The sequence below is a fragment of the Zonotrichia albicollis genome, chromosome 8 (genome assembly GCF_047830755.1).
Source record: "Zonotrichia albicollis isolate bZonAlb1 chromosome 8, bZonAlb1.hap1, whole genome shotgun sequence".
NCBI lineage: Eukaryota > Metazoa > Chordata > Aves > Passeriformes > Passerellidae > Zonotrichia > Zonotrichia albicollis.
Genome location: NC_133826.1, coordinates 37,685,593 through 37,705,239, shown reverse-complemented (window position 1 = coordinate 37,705,239; position 19,647 = coordinate 37,685,593). Strand labels below are relative to the sequence as shown.

The 19,647-nt window shown below is 51.4% G+C and overlaps 1 protein-coding gene across 1 annotated transcript; it reads left to right on the top strand.

The window, feature by feature from the left end:
* The first annotated feature begins 1,883 nt into the window (after positions 1 to 1,883).
* LOC141729898 (uncharacterized) lies at positions 1,884 to 13,202 on the top strand. The gene is made up of 3 exons (XM_074546556.1): positions 1,884 to 1,994; positions 11,409 to 11,474; positions 11,627 to 13,202. Exons 2-3 carry the CDS (start codon positions 11,453 to 11,455, stop codon positions 12,547 to 12,549), a joined length of 945 nt encoding a protein of 314 aa, XP_074402657.1. The 5' UTR covers positions 1,884 to 1,994; positions 11,409 to 11,452; the 3' UTR covers positions 12,550 to 13,202.
* The last annotated feature ends 6,445 nt before the right edge of the window (positions 13,203 to 19,647 follow it).

The window sequence follows — 19,647 nt, the reverse complement described above, 5'->3', positions numbered from 1 at the left end:
TCTGTCCCTCCATTGGCCCTAATTTACTGCATTCCTCTGCCCCTGTTTCCCCATTAGCTGACTCAACCCTTAACCCCTCCTTTGCCCCATTTCCCCCATATCCATTGGACCCTGACCCTCAGCTCCACCCTCACTACCCCATATAAAAACCCCCTGTGCCCTCAGCTTGAACCCTGTCTTTGTCCCTGGGCCCTGTTCAGCTCTGTGCCCTGTTCCTGTACCAATAAACCCAGTTTGCTGCAGATCATACCCAGACCCATCCTGCCGACTTTGTCAGCTTTATAAAGCAGCCGTGAGCTTCGGGCTCCGGAGTGCCGGACGCTCCAAGGGCCTCGGCAGCGCCAGGACGCTCCAGGCTGGGACAGCGAGGCAGGGCAGGAGGAATCACTGCCCCTTTCCCCTCTCTGCTGCTCCATCTCCCAGCCCAGCATCGCTGCAGGACAGCCTCACTGCCAACGCCATCCTGCCAGGGATGGACTGGGGGGATCTCCTTCCCCTTCCCTCTGCCATGGAGGCAAATCCCATCTTCTCCTTGTGCACCCTCCTTCCTCTCTTAATTCTGTCCTTCATCCATCCATGTTCCTTTCCCATTTCCTTCCTCCTTTGTTCCTTCTTGTTCCTTGCTCTCCTCCTGCCTTTTCCTTTGCCCTTCTCCCTGTCTCTTCCTCTCCTTGTCCTTCCTCCCCCAAGCACTGAGCTGCAGACAGAGACAAGGGAGAACAAAACCCTGCCACAGAACCTCGTGGAAGAGGCCATTTGGAACGGCTCCACAGTGCAGGAATCCAACGGGGAGGAAAAGCCCCACAGATCCCACACGAGGAGGGGTTGCAAAAGCAGCCCGGGGAGCTGTGAGGAGGTAAAACCCTCCATGTGCTGGGAAGGGTTTGGGGACTGTGAGAAGAGCTTCACGCAGGGCTCAGCCTATTCCTGGTGCCTCCAAATACGCCAGTGCCAGATGCAGAGATCCACGGGGCTGCAGCGATCCCCCTGCAGATCCATGGGGCTGCAGAGATTCCCCTGCAGATCCATGGGGTTGCAGAGATCCCCCTGCAGCCCCCGGAGCAGCCACGCTGAGCACGGCGACGCCTGAGAGGAGGCTGTGACCCCATGGCCAGAGGGCCCCGCTGGAGCAGCCTGTCCCGGCAGGACTGACCCCGGGGCACAGTGACCCACGCTGCAGCACTTGGAGGGGACTGTGCCCCGTGGGATGGACTCAGCTTGGAGAAGTTCCTGGAGAAGTCTCCGGTGGGAGAGAGCCCAGGGTGCAGCAGGGGAACGACTCCTGTCCCTGAGCAGAGGGAGAAGCCCCGGGGCATGAACTGAGCCCGGCCCCATTCCCTGTCTGCAGCACTGCCAGGGTAGGAGGTGCAGCTGGGAGGAGGGAGGCGTGGGGGAAAGGTGGATTTAAGGGTCTACACTTACTCCTAACTATCCTGCTTTGAGTTTTTGGAGTTTTCCGCCAGAAATCTCTCCCCTCCCCCACTCATCCACAGGGGTTTGGGGCGGTTTTCCCTTTTTGGGGGAAACCAAAGCGATGCCCTGATGCTCCTAATTAGGATAGGAGAAGTGAGGCTCCACGGCTTCCCGCTGAGCCGGAGCCATCGGAGCCGCAGTGCCGGGAAAGCCGTGGCGGGAGTTGCGGAGAAGTTTGTTTGTGCTTTCAGCTCAATCCCCTCCGGCCCGGGCCCGTTCCAGGGCTGTTCCTCAGCTCCGGCTCCGCCCTCACGCAGCCCAGGGGCCCAGAGAGCGCGGGGCGGGGCTGTGTCGTGCGCAGAGCCCGCCCCTGGCTGTGTTTGGGCGATGGTGCCGTCAGTCGTGGTTGTGGCGCGCTGATTGGTGGGAGCGGGGCGGAGCAGGGCCCCGGTGGCAGGCTGAGGGCGGCCGTGGCTGGGCAGTGGCGCCCTTGTCGGGGGCGTGTGTGTGGCCCCGCGAGAGGCGGCAGCGGCCGGAGCGCGCTGAGGCGGCGACGGAGCTCGGAGGCGGCCGCAGCGCAGGTGGGAGCCACGCTGGGTTGTGCGGGGGCTCGGGGCTGGCTGCGGGCCTCGGGGGCGGCAGGGGGCTCAGGCGGGTTCGTTGTGCCGTGTCCGGCCCGTGTTGCCGCTGGCATGAGGGCGCTGCGGGAGCGGCTGCCTGCGGTCTCCTTGCGGCCGCTGCCTCGGCTGGAGCCGCTGCCGGAGCAGCGCTGGCTCGGCCTGGTTGCTGTGGCTGGGACAGAGGGGGCTGCCCCGTGCCCGGGGCAGTGCAGGAAATTCCCGTGGCCGGAGGTTTCTGTGCCCAGCGGAGACAGAGGAGTCCTTTAAAAGTGACTTTATTGCTGAGCAGAGAGAGAGGCCGTGGGGCATTTGCCGTGCGCTCTCTGCCATTGTTGTAGTTCGCAGCCTTCTTTTTGTCCTCATTTTCCCGGCCTCATCTCCCTCTCCCTTTGCCCACTGGCTGAGGTGCTTGGAAGGTTCAGACCTCCCGATCTGCCAACTGCACGTCCTCGTTAATGTGCACCCCCACTTTTGTAAAACAGCCGATATTCATGGCTCTGTAAAATCCTTGTTCTTCTGGAAGTTCAGAAATTTAGCAGGACTTTCTGTGAGCAGCAATCCGTGTTAATTAGTAACATTTATTGAAGCTGGTGGTTTCGCCCGTTACTTTCTTATCTACAAGTCCCTGGCCCATCCCTCACCTGGTGAATGAGCTGCACTCTCAAGGTGTGGAGCATGGTAACTAGATGAGAGTTGCTATAGCACATCAGAGGAGAAACAGCATTCGTTTAACCCATGGTCTGCCGGGGAGCCACAAAACCGTGTCCCATTCCCATTCTTTCCGCATTTGAATCCGTACATGAGCTGCTTTCCTATTTCCTTTGTTATCTGTTTCACCTCTTTTCCTTTATCATCTATTTGCCAACAGCAGTTTGTGTCATGTAATTTTCCACAAACTCCTCCTTTTTCTGCTAACAGATGATCTGATCCCATACCATGGTTAAGTGTACTGTTCCTCATTTCAGTGGGTTGGTCGGCAGGAAGGTCAGGAGCTGGAGCTGTCTGGTTGGTTATTATTGCGAGGACAGCTTGTAATCTAATGATGCCATTGAAATGAGAAATGGGTTCTGTGGCTCCTGATATGAATTGGTTTGGGTTCCCAGGGCCTGGTCCATGGTGTTGTAGGATTTGTTCTGGTAGCCTTTCAGGTTTTCCCCATTTTTGGCCGCTCTCTCCAGCCAGGGCTGCATCAATTGACTGCTTTTGTCTAACTAAATCATCAAATCCTCGGATTCCCAACTGATTTCCTTGAATTTTTGGTAGCAAAAAATCCCCAATGCTCTAATATACCCTGTATAACACAGACAGTGACAGCACATGTTGGAGTGCGCAGAGGGATGATTCTCCCCCCATTTATTTATAGTGAAGTTTTCCCAACATTCTCCATGTGCTGTTTCCCTTTGCAGCTTCACCCGTTTGTGTTGCAGGGTCAGATATCCTCCCCCTGGGCTCTGCCTTGAGCTGTGCAAATTCCATCAGTGCCAGCAGGCAGAGCTTGGGGTGAGGGGCAGAGGGAATCAGCCCAATTCCTGCCCCAGGCAAGAGACCCAGGTGCATTGTCCACACTTTGCCCAGCAGTGTTCATTTGCATTTCTAAAGCTCCTCTGCAGGCTGCCTGGAATGGAGCTTCTCTTCCAGGGCAGCCATCTGGTGAGTCACATGTGCCCCACCAGAATCTGCTTTTTCAAAATAAATTATTAACTGTTTACCAGTAAAAGTATAATGGTTAAAATTCTTCAATTTTGCAAAATGCGACATAAAGGCGAACGTGGAAAAACCCAGACCCAAACTTGATTCTCACACTTCTGTCCCAAACCTTCCTAAAAATGTAAAGTGGGAATATTACGCAAAATTTTTCTCAAATCGTTATTTTGTCGCTGAAAGAATCTCTTTAGTGTTAGAGAGTCAAGGCATTCCTTGGTTCTGGCCTGCATGTGCAACAGAAGTAAATTCTTTCACAAATAGCTCAGCTGTGCGGAGAAAATCATTCCATGCCATGTGAGTTTTACTCGTTTTATCCTAGACTTTATGTAGTGTGAACCAATCTAAATCCACTGCCTTAATGTTCATTGCTTCCAAGCTGTGTAAGTTTTTAGTATTTGGTTTCCTGTTGGACCCGGATTTCTTCCCCTCTGATGTGAATTCGGTCTCCACACTCCTGGATTTTCTTCTCAGCCTTTTCCAGCCCAGGTGTCTCAAGCTCTGCCGGGGCAGTGTCTGGGGTAGCTGTTGGCTGCCTTTTGCTGCTGGGCAATGTTGATGTTTTGTTGCTGGTCGTTATCTCTGTGGGTATCTTTTGGGCTGTTCCCAGTCTGTTCAGATGTTAAACTCATCTCCATTGAGTGGTGTAACACCCCTTAAAAAAAACCTTTAAAATTCCTTTCCCCAAGGCAAAACCAAACCAAGCCTGAGCAGAAAAATAAGGTTTAAAAGAACGGAAATTGGTACATTTTGCAGCAGTGCAATGGCAGGCAGCCCAGAGTGTGGGTGTCAGTGAGCCCCAGAGTGGAATTGTGCCCTGGTGTTCCCCAGCAGCTGTGGCAGTGCAGGCCCAGGCAGCGCTGAAGCTGCAGCAGTGGCAGCAAGGCTTGGCCCCAGTGGCTGGAGATGGCAGAGGAGGGTGGCCAGGATTGCAGAGGATTCCAGCTGAGGATCTGTGGGCAGGCGCAGGGGCTTGGCCCGCTGTGGAGCCCTGGCTGCTGCTGCGTTGCCTTCAGGGCAGGCTCAGGGGCGGCCTCCCATCCTCCTGCTGCGGGCGGGAAGTGCAAATCTCCGGGGCTTCAGAGCCCTTGAGGCCAGGCTGAGGGGTCCCCCCCTGTTGAGCTGTGCTGGCGGCTGTTTCTGGCCTCGGGGACACTTGGCATGGGCCCCTTGGCCACCAGTGGTGCTGCTTTGCACTCCTTAGGCAGGAGCCGATGTCCTGGCTGGGTGTTGGCAGGCAGCAAAGTGCCAGGGCAGGCTGTGTGCCAGCCCAGCTTGCTGTGGGAGAATATCCCTTGATATCTGCTCCAGTGGTTGCTGAAGCAGTGAGAATTGCTTTTGCCCCCCTGTTAGGTGCCATGGTGTCAGCAGAAGATATTGAAGCCTTCCTGCTCAGGGCATTTCAGTGCCAGGCTCTCACAAGCACCCACAGCTGCGTGGGTTGAGCTGAGCATGGGGCGGTGACCTGCGCTGTGTCTGATTCCCCTTCCTTAATAACAGCCTGTCTTGTAGCTCTTTTCCCTTCTGCTGCCCTTGCAGAGCCATCCACAAACATATTTTCTCCCTCAGGCCAGGGAATGTCCCATCATCGATCTGTCCCAGCCTGGGTCTGGAGCTCTGTCCCTTGAGTGCAGTCCTGGGTTCCTTGCCAGCCCCTCTCCAGGCTGTTCAAACAGGAGGCTGGGTTAAACCCTTGCCCTGTCCTCAGTTCTGAGTCCTCCTGTGCCATTGAACAAGTTTCATACTGTAATAACTGAGCCCTGCTCATCCAAGTAGAGGCTTTTGGTTGTCAGATCTTTACTTGATGCCAGACTTGAACTGTAGGAGATCCTATATAGAGTTGAATATATTAGCACAAGAATTCCTTTGGCAAGACCCTGTTTAACATCCACCTATAATTCAAATTCTTTTTCTCTGTCTGGAAGGCCCAGGCCAGCTGCCTCAGTTAATCTTTATTTTAACACTTCAAAATTCTGAGTTTCCTCCTCCTGTCCATCCATCCAGTTTGTTGACTGGCAGGATAGGAGTGTTGTAGGGAGACATCCTTGGCTCCAAAAGGCCTGCCTTTAACGGGGGCTCAATACCGGGCTGTGAGCCCTTCCTTCCCTCTCTTGGAACAGGGTATTGGTTTTGGAAACCACCTGTCCTGGTTGCTTTAAAGGAATTTGTAGAGGCTCCATATCTAATTTTCCCTATTTCCCTGGGACTGCCCCGCATTGGGGTTCACTTCAGCATAGGCCTTGTCAATCTTTTCACTCAGAGGTAGAAAACAACTAGCCTCTGTATCCCCTTTTACAGTATTAAAATCCAGCTCACAAATTCCTTCCTAGTTAATTACAACCACAGGAGGAAGAAAAAGCAATTCATTTAATTCAAACCGATCCACCACAGCATCTAATAGTGGTTGAACAAATCATACCTGCTCATCTTTCCCACTCATTCCCTTAAAAATTAAAATATTCCTTTACTAATTTCCCCCTTAGGTCTAAGATTCAGAGTGCACTGAGAGGCCCCTGTGTCCATCAGAAAATGCCTCCTCTCAATGCAGACCCACCTGAATGTTCTCAAGGGCTGCAGTGTGGAGGGTCCCTGGTGTGATGGGAGCTGTGACAGCCCTGCCAATCCATGTCCATCAACGGGTGGACTTGCTAGTCCTGAGGGTACTGCTGTCGGTGCTTGCAGTGTCCTTGTGCCGTGCAGCTGGAGCCCTGGTTCCTTGCCAGGGGCTGTTTGGGTGGGTTCTCCCCTGCCGAGGAAGGCAATGCCTGTGCCAGGTGCTTGTGGCCGAGCCGTGCCCTGGGTGCTGGGGCCCCCTTGGGCCCTGGGGTTGATCCCTCAGGGGCTGTAGGAACTGTGCCCTGGCCTTTGCCTTCAGCTTGGCCTTTTGCTGCTCCCTTCTTGCACTCACCTGCTGTGCCTTTGTGCCCAAGTGCTGCAGGGCCTTCTTGTGCCCCTCCTGCAGGCCCCTCAGTGCCTGTGGGTGCTTGTCTTGCTTTACAAGAGAGGTGTCTGCTCGGGAAGGCAGAAAAAGCCTCTCTTGGAATGGAGAATGCAAATCCCCTCCCTCTTAGTTTTTAGATTAGTGAAACCAAAGGGGTCTCAGGCAAAGATATGGGAATAGGAATATCAGTTCTTTACTAGTGTGTATAATAAAGCAAACAAACAGCAACAGCTGCGGCACTGACAGCAAACAGAGCCCGGAGCCAGTCCCGGCCTTTGGGCTGCGGCGCTTTCCCCTTGGGTGCAGTTCCGGGCACGGCCGGCAGGGGCGCTGGTGGCTCCTGCGGGGCGGGGCAGCGCATCCCTCCCATGGGAACCTCTCTGAACGGAAATAGAGCAATCCCTTCATCTGACTCTTTCACTTTTTTACCTTCTATAGCCTTTCTCCCGTGTTTTGAGAAATAATTTGGAGAGGGCTGCCTTTAAACTGAGCTCCTAGTGTTTGGATAAGGTGCTTCCTGTAGAGAGAGAGAGAGTTTCCCTGAACAGCCGGAGCTGTGGTTACCACGGGGATGTAACTCAGAGCAGGACGTGGTCAGGGGAGGATATCCCGCCGAGGCTCGGTGGGAGTGTGGGCAGGGTCTGCAGCCGGAATCGGCAGAGGGGGATCTTCCCGTGGAGCCCGAGGCGGAGCGTGGGCAGCCCCCCCATGGCTGATGGCGGCTGATCCGGCAGCTCCCGGCAGAGCAAAGGCAGGTGGGAGAGCCCGGCAGCAGCGGCGGTGCCCAGCGCAGGTGGCACGGGCAGGGCAGCCGGGGATGGGATGGCTGGGACCCCCCCTGGGTGCGTTGGACGCGGTGACCTCGGAGCAGGCGGCAGGACAGAGCAACCCCCATCTTCCCCAGCATGGGCGGCAGAGCGGTCGCGGGCCAGGCAGTGGGAGCGGGGCACACAAATTGAGCGAGAGCGCCGGGGCGGGTGGAGCTGCCCTGGGCAGTGAGGCCGCAGCTGGGATGGAAAGCGGGGCAGGCGGAGCTGAGGCGGGCAGCGAGCCGGGACCGGGACAGGCGCCTCGGCCGCGAACGGAGGGGGCATGACCTGCAGAGGATTCCACTCCCTTTCTGATTTTTCCTCTTATTCCCTTCCCTTTCATTTCCCTTTTTATTTTCTTGTTTTTTCTCGGTTCTTTGTGATACTTCAAAGATTTTTATTCTTCTAAAATCCTCTGTCTAATATATGGCATATTCTCTTTCTTCTACATTAAATGGGTTTTTTTAACAAATAAATCCAGAGCCTAGCAAATCCAAACTTCTGCTTTGATACTTTGAAATGGTCGATGAGCTAACTCAGGACCTCCTAATGTTGTTTTTCGCATCACCTTTTTATTTATCGTATTGCAAATTACGGATACATCCTAAATCCAAAAATGCCAGTGCACCCATAGTTCCTTAAAAAATGATCACACAATGCTTGAGTACCCCAGTGGGTTTTCTGATGCCTGTCTTCTAATACTTGCCTAGAAGCACATTTTATTAAGTAATTGTCTTCCATCAAGAAGTTTCCATTTCCCTGATTTATCTTGTTCATTTCCTGTCTTGTTTAATTCTTTTTTTTCAGCTTCCCTGAACTTTGGAATTTCCATGTTTTCCTCGTTTACTGTTAATATTAACATAACTCATTCAGCTCCATTTTCTGCTGCATCCTTAGCTTTGTGATTTGCCAAATTATTTCTTCCTCTTTCTGGGGTCTTTCCCTTTTGGAGTTCCATAATATGTACTATAGCTATCTCTTTTAGGTGATTGTAATGCCTCTAAAATAAGTTCCTCAGTACTAGTCCTTTTCTTCTTGAATTAAGTAATCTTTCTCCTTTCCAAATTTTTTATAGGTATGTACTACTCTAAAGGCATACCTTGAATCAGTATATATAGTTCCTTTATTTTGTGTTAAATATTCTAGTGTTCTTTTTAAAGTATATAATTCACAAGTTTGAGCTTACTAGTTTAAGGTTAATTTCCCTTTTTCCATAGTTTGCATCTTTTTCCCGTCCATTACTACATACCCTGTATTTTCTCCTTTTGTCAGGAGGTGTATCTCTGTTAGCTAACATAACTCCCAAAGGACTAATTTTTTTTTCTTTTTTGTCCCCTGTATCCACCTTACTGGTTTTCTGTCTCATTTTTCAAGATCTTCTCTATTCATCTTTTGCCTCTGTTTCTGTTTCTCTGTTTCTGTCTTTCCCACCCTCAGGACACAGAGTGGATCCCTGTTGACAGAGAATCGCGGGTTCCTGTGGCTCCCCCTCGCCTTGGGGTGGCCTCTGGGTCTCAGTATCTCCGGGCCTCCTGGGAGGGCCCTGACTCTGCTGCCTCCGGTGCCGTTCCCCTGTGAGGCTGATTTGTGTGTCACTCACACTCTTTAGCCACGGCCCCCTCACACGCCCTGGGGACAATGGCCCGTTTGCAGGTCACCTGTACCTTATGCCACAGCCCCCACACGCCCAGGAGAACAATGGCTTATTTGTGGGTCACACACTCCTCTTTCCACAGCCCCCCTTCCCACCCGCCCGGGAAGCTGAGGCTGATTTTGTGTGTGACTCACTCTCACACACAACAAGACAACAATAAGGTACCTTTTGTTATAAATTATCAAATCGAGAGCCAAACTTATAAGAAAATTTAGCAAAGATTTATTAATTTGTCTGCAAGACTGAAGTTCGGTCATCTACACTACCACAGCCAAGGGTCAGCGTCGAGCCCGGGTTCGGTGCTGGGTGAACACGGATCTGACCTGCGAATGTCAGAGTCTCGCCCTGTTCACAAATGCTGCCTGACACGGCAGCGAGTTCTTTTACAGTTTATTCTGCTCGAGGCAGAGATGACCGAATGTTCTTTGTGTCTCTTCCCATGCATAACCTTGGCTTTACCTGTGCAGAGGTGGACAAAGACTCAGTCCCGGTGTCTGATGTTGTCAGTAGACTCCGGGGAAGTCAGCATTCACATGCATCAGGGTGGGGCTGTGCATCATTGTGGTAGCTGTAATCGACGAGGCGTTAATCACTCTTGGCTGGTGACCCGGGGAAGCCAGCGATTATCGCCCTGGAAGCTTCTGTTCTTTCATTAAAAACCCCGATGTTTATCTCAACCAACTCCAGGAACTGGATGTATATGAATAAGACACTGCTCCTGGCCAGGATGGTCAAAAGACATAATGTGGATTTTACAATATTTTATACATTAGTAGCATGAATTATCTCTACCATATGCTGCACTTTCACATTACCTATTACAAGTTTAGGTGTTTCTGGCCAGTCCTGGTGCTCTTGGATATCCCTCAAGCCAGCTGTGCTGTCCAATCCCAGATGTTCTTGAGCATATCCTCAATCCGGCAGAATTTTGCACAACCGTGGATGCTCTTGGAATGTTAATTTCTCAACCCAGCAGGTTTTAATTCTGAATGCTCTTGGACTCTCTTATCCCTGAAACCAACAGAATTTTTAGGGTTCCCTTTTGTCGCGTTTCCTAGTGGATTGGGCTCGGAAACTCCTCTGCTCCCTTGCTCCGAGGGGTCCAGCCCCTCTCTGAGACCCAGTCCCAGTTACCCCGGGGGATTCTCTCACTCCTCTTCTCACTCGCTGTGTCTCTTTACTGGCTGCTTCCCTCGAGGAAAGTTGGAAACGCAGCATGGGAGACTCCAGCACTCACTTGGCAGTCTGGGACAACCAGCCCTTGTCTCATTCACAGCCCAAAGCAGAGAATGAGGGGAGAAGGGAGCCCGGGAGCCCAAAGAGCCCCGGCATCCCAAAATGGGGAGAGCGAAGCATGGGGAGCTTTTGGCATTGCTGGGACTGCCAGCAGCCTGGGCAAGGTGGGCACCGAGGAGAAGGGGACCCCCAATCCAAGCGTGACCCCCAGCAGCTGGGACAGGGGGGAACCGCCTGAACACCAGAGAGGAGGGACCGGGGACAGGGAACCTTTGGGAGGCATTTTCAGGGCTGAATCTGGGTGTTTGGGAGGTTTTTCTGGAGCCCAGATGGCCAATGACTTGTAGAGATGGACTTGGGCAGAGGGACCTTCAAACTGAATGTGTTTTTGGGAAGATGAAACAGGAAAGCCTTGCAAATACGATTGTCTGGCAAAAGATTTTGTGAACATAAAATGTGTAAGGAAGATTGAAATGAAAGCATGCTCTGAGATTCCTCAGTTAGTGAACAACTGGAAAACAATGGTGTGGCCCAACTGAAGGTAATCCCCTTTTGATGAAACAATTCCCTCTGCTTGCAGACAGATCCAAGGGTCAGAGCAGAGCCCACTAGCTCAATAGAAGGGACCCAAAGAGGAGTTTTTAGAGTTTAAAATGTAACATAGTATGGTGATGTAATGATTTTTACAGGCTGTATGTAAATGCTCTAGTATTTGTATCTTGTACTAGATTGGTTAGTGAGAAATAGAACATTCAACACAGAAGAAGATTTAGTGTATTGTAACAGGAACCTTACACTCTTACGCTCTTCTCCTCTTACTCTCTTACCCTCTCATCCTCTCTACCCCTCTCTTCTCTCGGACCTGCTCCGAGCTGTGCCTGGCAGCTCCAAGCAGGGCCCTGCACCCAGGCTCTTTGCAATAACCCGCAAGTTCCACGCCCTGGCTGCAGAGCTCTCTCGTCTCCGTCCGTCCCGACCGTCCTACCCCCCGACACTCCTACAAACGCTCTCATCCCTTGTTTTCCCCAAACCAGGATTGCCCATTGCCAACCCCAGGGAGGCTGCGAGGAAGAGGAAGATGCCCCGGGACACTGAGGCAGGTGAGGAGGAAGTCAGTGCCCCTTTCCCCTCTGTGCTGCTCCATCTCCCAGCCCAGCACGGCCCCGGCTGCAGCTCAGCCCTGGGGGATCTCCTTGCCCTTGCCTGTGGCATGGAGGCAAATCCCATCCTGTCCTTGTCCTTCCTCCCCCAGAGCAGGAGCTGAGCATGGAGAGCAGGGAGGACAAATGCCCGCGGCAGAACCTGGTGGAAGAGGCCGTTTTGAGCGGCTCCACGGTGCAGGAAGCCAACGGGGAGGAAAAGCCCCGGAGATGCCGCACGAGGAGGGGCTGCAAACGCAGCCGGCGGGGATCTGAGGGGGAAAGAGCCAGCCTGGGCCAGGAAGGCGGCCGGAGACGGAGCCAGAGCTCGGAGCTGGTGCTCCATGAGCAGCTCCATGATGGGGAGAAGCCCCACACGTGCGAGGAGTGTGGGAAGAGCTTCAGGTGGAACTCCAACCTGATTGTGCACCAGAGGATCCACACTGGGGAGAAGCCCTACGAGTGTGGGGAGTGTGGGAAGAGCTTCAGCCAGAGCTCCCACCTGATCAGGCATCAGAGGACCCACACTGGGGAGAGGCCATACAGGTGCTCCAAGTGTGGGATGTGCTTCAGTCAGAGCTCCAGCCTGATCACGCACCAGAGGAGCCACACTGGGGAGAGGCCCTACGAGTGTTCCAAGTGTGGGAAGGGGTTTAAAACCAGGTCCATTCTTCTCCGGCACTATCAGAGTCACAGAGAGGAGAGGCCCTTCCAATGCCCCGACTGTGGGAAAGTATTCCTGTGCAACTCCCACCTCATCACCCACTGGCGCATCCACACCGGGGAGAGGCCGTATGAGTGTGATAAATGCAGGAAGAGGTTTCAGACCAGCTCCCATCTCCTCCTGCATTATCGGATTCACAGAGAGGAGAGGCCCTTCCGCTGCCCTGACTGCGGGAAGGGATTCAAGCGCAACTCCGACCTTGTCACCCACCGGCGCATCCACACTGGGGAGAGGCCCTACGAGTGTCCCCAGTGTGGGAAGAGCTTCTCACAGAGCTCTAACTTGACCCGACACCAATGGAGGCAGCACTAAGGGAAGCCCTGCGAGTGCCCCGAGTGCGGGCAGAGCTTCGTGCGCTGCTCCAGCTCCATCCCCCACTGGAGGAGGCACTTTGGGCACAGCCCTGGTCACTCACATTCCCTGTGATCCATGTTGGGAACACACCTGGCTGCTTCGCCTTTTGGTTTGGCCTCTGCTTCACCTTCATCCTTTAAAAACACCCAAAACTGGGTTAAATGAAGGAAATTGATCAAATAGATAGATCTGAAGTTCCATAATTGCTGAGTTGTTTTAGAGGGAATTTAGGATTTGGGGACACGTTCTGTGTGGAGTGCTGCTGTTGCTAAGAGGCAGGAATTTGATCTCACCCTTCTTGTGTTGCTAAGAACTCCTCCCCTGACCCCAACCCCAACTCCACCCTTGGGATACCCTATAAAAACTCCACGGCTCTGCCTTTGCCCTGTCTTTGGGGGATAAGAAATGGATTCCCAAAGGATCAGCCCTTTTTCCACTGGATTACAAAGGATCAGCCTCATTCTCTACTGGATTCCTAGAGGATCAAGCTTTTCCCACTGGATTCACAGAGGATCAGCGCTTTTCCACTGAATTCCGAAAGGATCAGCTCTTTTTCTACTGGGTTCTCCGGGGATCAGCCCGTTTCACACTGGATTCCAAGAGGATCAGCCTTTTTCACTGGATTCCTGGAGAATTCTCACACTGTCATTGTTGTTTTTTTGTTTTTACTACTGCATTTGTATTTTTAATTTTTCCTAATAAAGAACTGTTCTCTCTACGCCAATATCTTTTCCTGAGAGCCCCTTAATTTCAAATTCTTCTTCTTCTAATTCTTCTTCTTCTTCTTCTTCTTCTTCTTCTTCTTCTTCTTCTTCTTCTTCTTCTTCTTCTTCTTCTTCTTCTTCTTCTTCTTCTTCTTATTTTTTTATTATTATTATTTATCAGTGGGAGGGGGTATATATTTTCCATTCCAGTGGAGGCTCCTGAAATGGGGAGACACCCCCAAGGTCGGGCCATGTAAAATAGTTCCGGAAATATGTAGATTAGTTTTTGGATATGCATGAGGGTCTATGAATATGCAACAGACTGATGTAATTAAAACCAGATTAATTAAGGGATGTCCCCGAAAATAACTGGGGGGTCTTGGTGGCCATAACAACCTTTGCTCGAAGGTCCTCTCTCCCCTTACATCAGCTTGTTGCCTCTTCATCGACTTTTTGTGTATCCATAAACTACTTCACATATTCCAGGAACAAAATTCGCTTCATCTGGTTTGGGGGTCCCATCCCCCTCCCAGGTAAATTTGGAGTGTCCCCTCCCCCTCCCAGCTCAGTTTTGGGATCCCATACCCCTCCAAGCTTTATTTGGGGGTCCCATTCCCCTCCCACCTCAATTTCGAGGTCCCATTCCGCTCCCAGCTCAGTTTTGGGGTCCCACCCCCCCTCTTTTCCCTGCTCTCTCCTTTCCGATCGTTCCCCCAATCCCCTCCCCCGTGTTTGGTTTTGGGGGCTCCAGGCCCCTCCTGCTCCGTTTTAGGGTCCCGATCCCATTTTGGATTAATTTGGGGTCCCCAGCCCATCCCCAGGGTCACCTTCCCCCCCTCCCCAAATTCCGCTCCTGGCAACTGATGAGTCATCAGCGAGACACGCTCTGATTGGCTGGAAATTACCCCGCGCGGTCTGTGATTATTTACCGCAGTGAGAGGCCTTGGTCTGTGGCTGGCAAGTGATGAGTCAGAGTCGGGCAGGGCGCTGATTGGCTGAAAATCGCTTTGCGGGGCCAGTGCTCTGAGACTGTGCCCAGCAAATGGATCGTCATCAGTGCCGCGTGTTCTGATTGGTCCCGATCTGTTTTAGGGTGGGGACCGAAAGAACTGGTGTTTCTTGGGGTTTCTTGGGTTTGCTTAGGGTTTGTTTGTGGTTATTTATGGACTCTTTAGGGTTTTTCTTGGGTTTCACTTGGTTTATTTCTGTTTATTTGGGGTTATTTGGCATTATTTGTGTTTATTTGGAAGTTTTTGGGTTTATTTGGGCTTATTTGGAATTATTTGGGGTTCTTGGGAGTTATGTTGGTGTATATAGGATTTTTCTCGGTGTACTTGAAATCATTCGGGGGTTTTTGGGTTTAATTTGGTTTTCTTTGTTCGTTTTTTGGGGGTTATTTGGATTTGCTTGGGGTTATTTGGGGCATTTTCAGGTATTTGGGAATTTTGGGGGGTTCTTTGGGGTTTATTTCGAGTATTTGGGGGTTATTTACGTTATTTGGGGTCATGTGGGGTCAAAAAATCCGGGAATATTTCTCCTGCAAAAATCGGAAATTTTTCCTTAAAAATCTTAAGTTTTTCTCCAAAGAACCAGGAATGTCCCTTAAAAGTCCCGGACTTTTCCCAGCCAATAGCAGCGCGCCCCGCCCCAAACCAACCAATCACCGTGGGTCTCCCCTCAGGAACACCGGCCTCCCCGTGCGCCTGATCCAGCCAGTCACCGCACGGCTCTCACGCGGCGAACCAACCAATCACTGCACGCAGCCCACAGCTACTCCCGCCTCTCTTGAGCTGAACCAACCAATCACCGCGCGTCTCCCCTCGGCAACTCCTGCCTTCTTTGCCCCATGCAGCCAAACACCATGCACCGCCCCGCCCCCCCATGTCAGTCACCGTGCCCTCCACGAAACCAACCAATCACCGGGCGTCTCCCCCGCTGCAACTCCCGCACTCCCTGCGCCGCTCCAGCCAATCAGAGCCGAGCCTGAAGCAGCGCCTCCTGACCCCGGGGCCGGGCATGGAGCGGGCGCCCCCTCCCCCCCGCCCCTCGGGACCCCCTCAGGGACCCCCGGGAGCTGCCCCGGGCTCGGGCGGGTCCTGCGGGAGGCGCTGGAGAGAGCGGGGGATGCGCTGGGAAAGGACGGGGGGTCCTGGAGGGGTCGTGAGGGGAATTTGGGGAGGGGTTTTGAGCAGGTTTGGGGGGGATATGGGGAGGATCAGGGGGGAACTTCAGGGGTTTTAGCGCGGTCTGGGGGTGCTGGGGGGCTATGGGGGGGAATTTGGGGAGGGGTCCTCGGGGGCTGTGACGATCCGTCGTCATGGGTTTCGTGATGGTTCGTGGATTTGATCTCAGGGTGCACAAAGAACCGACATGGTACAAGGGGGTTTGCAATGATAATCAAAACAAATGCACCTTTATTGAATGAGCACAGCAAAATGCGATAGAGGGATTAAGGGAGAGAAAAAGATGGGGGAAGAGAGAGAGACAAAAGAGAGAGAGAGAGAGAAAGAGAGAGGGGATAGAGCTACCAAACGCAGAGACGAAGTCCTTTGGTCCAGTCCAATCTGGGATCCGCCTGTTGCGTCGGGGAGATCTCGAAGTCTCTCGCTAACTCAGAGGTTTTTATTATGATAACTCTATTGGAAATTGTGAGGGGGGGATACAGATACAATAAGGAACAGTTGTAACAGGTAGTCCATGCTCTCAGCAGTAAGCGAGAGCCATTGTCTTCTTGGTCCAGCGGTCACAACCTGCAGGCAAACATCTCGCTTTGGTCAGCTTGCCTCCCCCACACACCTGCCCTGGGCTGGGGGTTTTGGTCCCAGTCCTTGGAAGGAGCAGAGGGGCCTTTTCACATGGGGGTTCCATGTCTCAGTCCTTGATGGAGAGGCTCCTTCCATCTCAGTCTGTCTGTCCCGGTGGTTGTAAAACAGGTGAGGGTCTTCTGTGGGGGGACCACCTGAAACTCAGGAGAAGTCCAGCCAGGCCGAGAGGTGGGACAGCTCCCAAGGCTGTTGTTGCACAAAGGGCACGGTGCCCTTTCTTCTCATCGGGCTCAGTGTAGCACACAGCAAACAACACCTGTGAGAACAAAGGCTTAGCACTGTGCTCTCAGGTCTCAGGCACATGACTTTCTCCCTTGGAGCCAGAGATTTCAGACAGGGGGGTCTTCTCTTCAGTGGTCCCCCAATGACGATCATGAGGCAGATGAGGAAAAATCCGGACAGGCTCTCACAAGCAGAAAGTGGCAGGATGTGTCTGCTTCCAGTGCTTGTCTTGGCTGTTCCTTCACAGTGCTGGCAGCACCATCAGAGACACACCACATGTTCTCTCATGCCAGGGTCATCCCAATCTTCTGCCCAGGTGCCTCCCAGGTTCACCAGGGAAAATGTCTGCTCGTGCCAGTCCATCCCCTTGCCCAGAAGGCACCCGCTTGTGTTTGGGCACGAGCTGCTGGCCACAGCAGACGGGCAGCACCCGCAGCATTGGCCATCAGACGCTGGGCTGATGTTTTTATCCAGAGAGCAAGAAAAGCAGCCAGAAGCACACAAGGCAACTTGACAGTATCTCTGTAAGAATGTCATTGTCCTGTGAAAGTCAATAGTGGATGGTGGTTTTGTAAGGCAGAAAATCACTTCCGAGCAAAAATCATTCCAGGAAGGGACAACAGCTTCTGCCTTCTGATGGATAAGTCAATTTGCCACTGCTGTCCAGGCCCATGGCCCCTCCGAGTCTGACCAAGTTTTGGTCTGGGGGTATTTTTGGGGTTAGTCTGGAGGCAAAGATCACACTGTCACTTGAATAATAGTGGCATATAAATTCCTGGCAACGATTCTTTCAATCAAGTAGGTGTGCAGGGCATCCATTCCCCAGTGTGTTTTCTGGTGCTCCTCCCTTAGTAGTGACTACAAGATATGGGAAGGGATTACCAGCTTCCCTTCAATGGTAGCCCACCCTTCTTGGTTGTATGTCCCTTTTTGATCTTTGATTAGTTTTCTAGCTTTCTTATTGTATTCTGGCTTACCTTCAAGGGAAATTTGTCCACCTGGAATCAGAGCTCCTTCAATAGTTACCTCACCTTTTGCTGCTTTCTTTGCCTCTCTATCCGCCAGCTCATTTCCTTCTTCCAATTCCGAGCTCACTCTCTGGTGTGCCTTAATATGCATAATTGCTGCCTTTTCAGGCAGCTGAACTGCTTCCAGCAGCCCGACTATCCCGATCATCTCTTGTGCATGTTTGATGTTCTTTCCTTGTGAAGTCAGCAGTCCCCCCTCTCTCCAGGTGCTCCATGTGCATGCACAACTCCAAATGCATACCATGGGTCTGTATAGATTTTATTCTCTTTCCTCCTGCCATTTCTAAGGCAAAAGGAAAAAGAATCAGTGCAATCATTTTGGTCTTCTGTGCAGAGGTGCCTGTTGGTAAGGGTCCAGATTCTGTTACCTCTCTGCAGGTAGTGACTGCATATCCAGCATGTCGCTTTCCACTGGCAACGTGGCTACTCCCAGCAGTGAACCACGTCTCTGCACCATCCAAAGGAGTGTCCTTCAAGTCCGGGCATCTGGAGTAAGTAGCTTCAATGGTCTACAGGCAATCGTGGCGTGCTGCTTCTCCTTGATCCCACTGAGAAAAGAAGCTGGGTTCACCAGGTTAGTGACTACAGAGTCCTTTGCCCAGCGCTGACCTCATACCCCAGGTAGATTATTTTCTGTTTCACCGCCTCTGCCTTTTTTTTTCTTTGATACTCTGTATCCTTGGAGCCGTAGGAAATTCAAAAGGCTCACGGTCCAGGCAACACATGCTTCCCTTGTCTGAGTGGATATCAAGAGATTATCCATGTACTGTAATAGCCTTCCTTCTTCTTGTGGAGCTTCCCGGGACTCTAGGTCTTTTGTAAGTTGTTCTCCAAACACAGCAGGGGAATTTTGAAGCCTTGAAGGCCTTGAGGCCTTCACAATCTATGTGATCTGGGTTTTGCGCCTGCTTTTAGGGTTTTCTCATTTGAGTGCAAAAATTTTCATGAATAGGGAGACAGATCTAAAACAGTAAACTAGGGTAGCTCAGATGCCAAACGTGTTAGTAGGGTGCATGTGTTTGCCACAAGGTGTGCTGCCTGACTGTAGCTTGTTGTTTTCTTTAACTTGGTTAAGGAAAGGTGCATTCTCTGCCCTCCCTGCTATGTTAGAGGGCCATACCCCAGGAAACATTGGATCTATTATTTTCTTGTTAATTTCATCCTTATTTTCAATTTCAGTTTCACTAATTGTTAAAATTAAGCTCAATATATCTCCATATTCTTGATCCTTTACCTCTAAAATAATCTCTCCATCTTTAAATGTGATCTTTGCTTCCAGCTGCTCCAACAAGTCCCTACCCAACAGGGCCTTTGGAGAGTTGGGCATATACAAAAAACTATGAATATTTTGATGGTTTGCAAAATATGATTTTTCAGATTGATCAGTTGCCCCCTTACCATAACATAATCATCTGTTACAGGCATTGAGGCTTTATTTAACACTAAGTTTGCTGCCCCCGTGTCTACTAAACATTCCATTCTCTTAACTCCCGTCTTTCTACCCCATCCCAACTCTTTGCCTTAATTCAAAGTTTTGGGGTATAAGATAGGCTGAACGCACTCAGCTTTAATGATTTCTGCTGGGTTTCTTAAATTATTTGAACCTCTCTTTTCTAATAATTAAAACATCCTTTTACTTCTTTGCTTCTCGTGACCAGTTGCTACTAAATTCCTTAGAGCTCTCTGAGTAGCCTTGGTTTCCTTAGAATAACATAAATTATAAAGTACCTGTCTTGGTCTCTTCCACCTAAACTCTGCTTTACAAAATCTCATTCTTTTCCAGTTCTCTTCCCGCATAATCTAATTCAAGCATTGTTTCTACTGACACTCACTTTGCTGCCTTGCAAAAAGCTATGCCTGTTACAGCAAAAAGTCTGGTATGCCCACAGACACAGACACGCCCTGCATCTCAAATTCACGAGAGTCAGGGCTTAGGTTGCTGTGGGACGGCAATTCCTCGAATTCCTTTAATTTGTTTTACCACACTTAAACATAAATCACCATACTGCAGTTTTTCCGCGTAAAATGCTTCACTTGTTGCAAACAAAATCCTAAAATCTCCACAAACACAAGCCTACAATACCACAATCAAATTACCACAGTGTGGGGGAGGAACCACACAAACTCACTGGGAAAGGGGTATCTCTTAAGAGTGCCCACTTTTCTCGACACAACCCAAAATACAACATTTCATCATCTACCCACATCAGCTTATCAGCCTCTTCTGGTCCTCACACACTCTGGACACAATCAAAATAACAGCACACAGTAAAATTC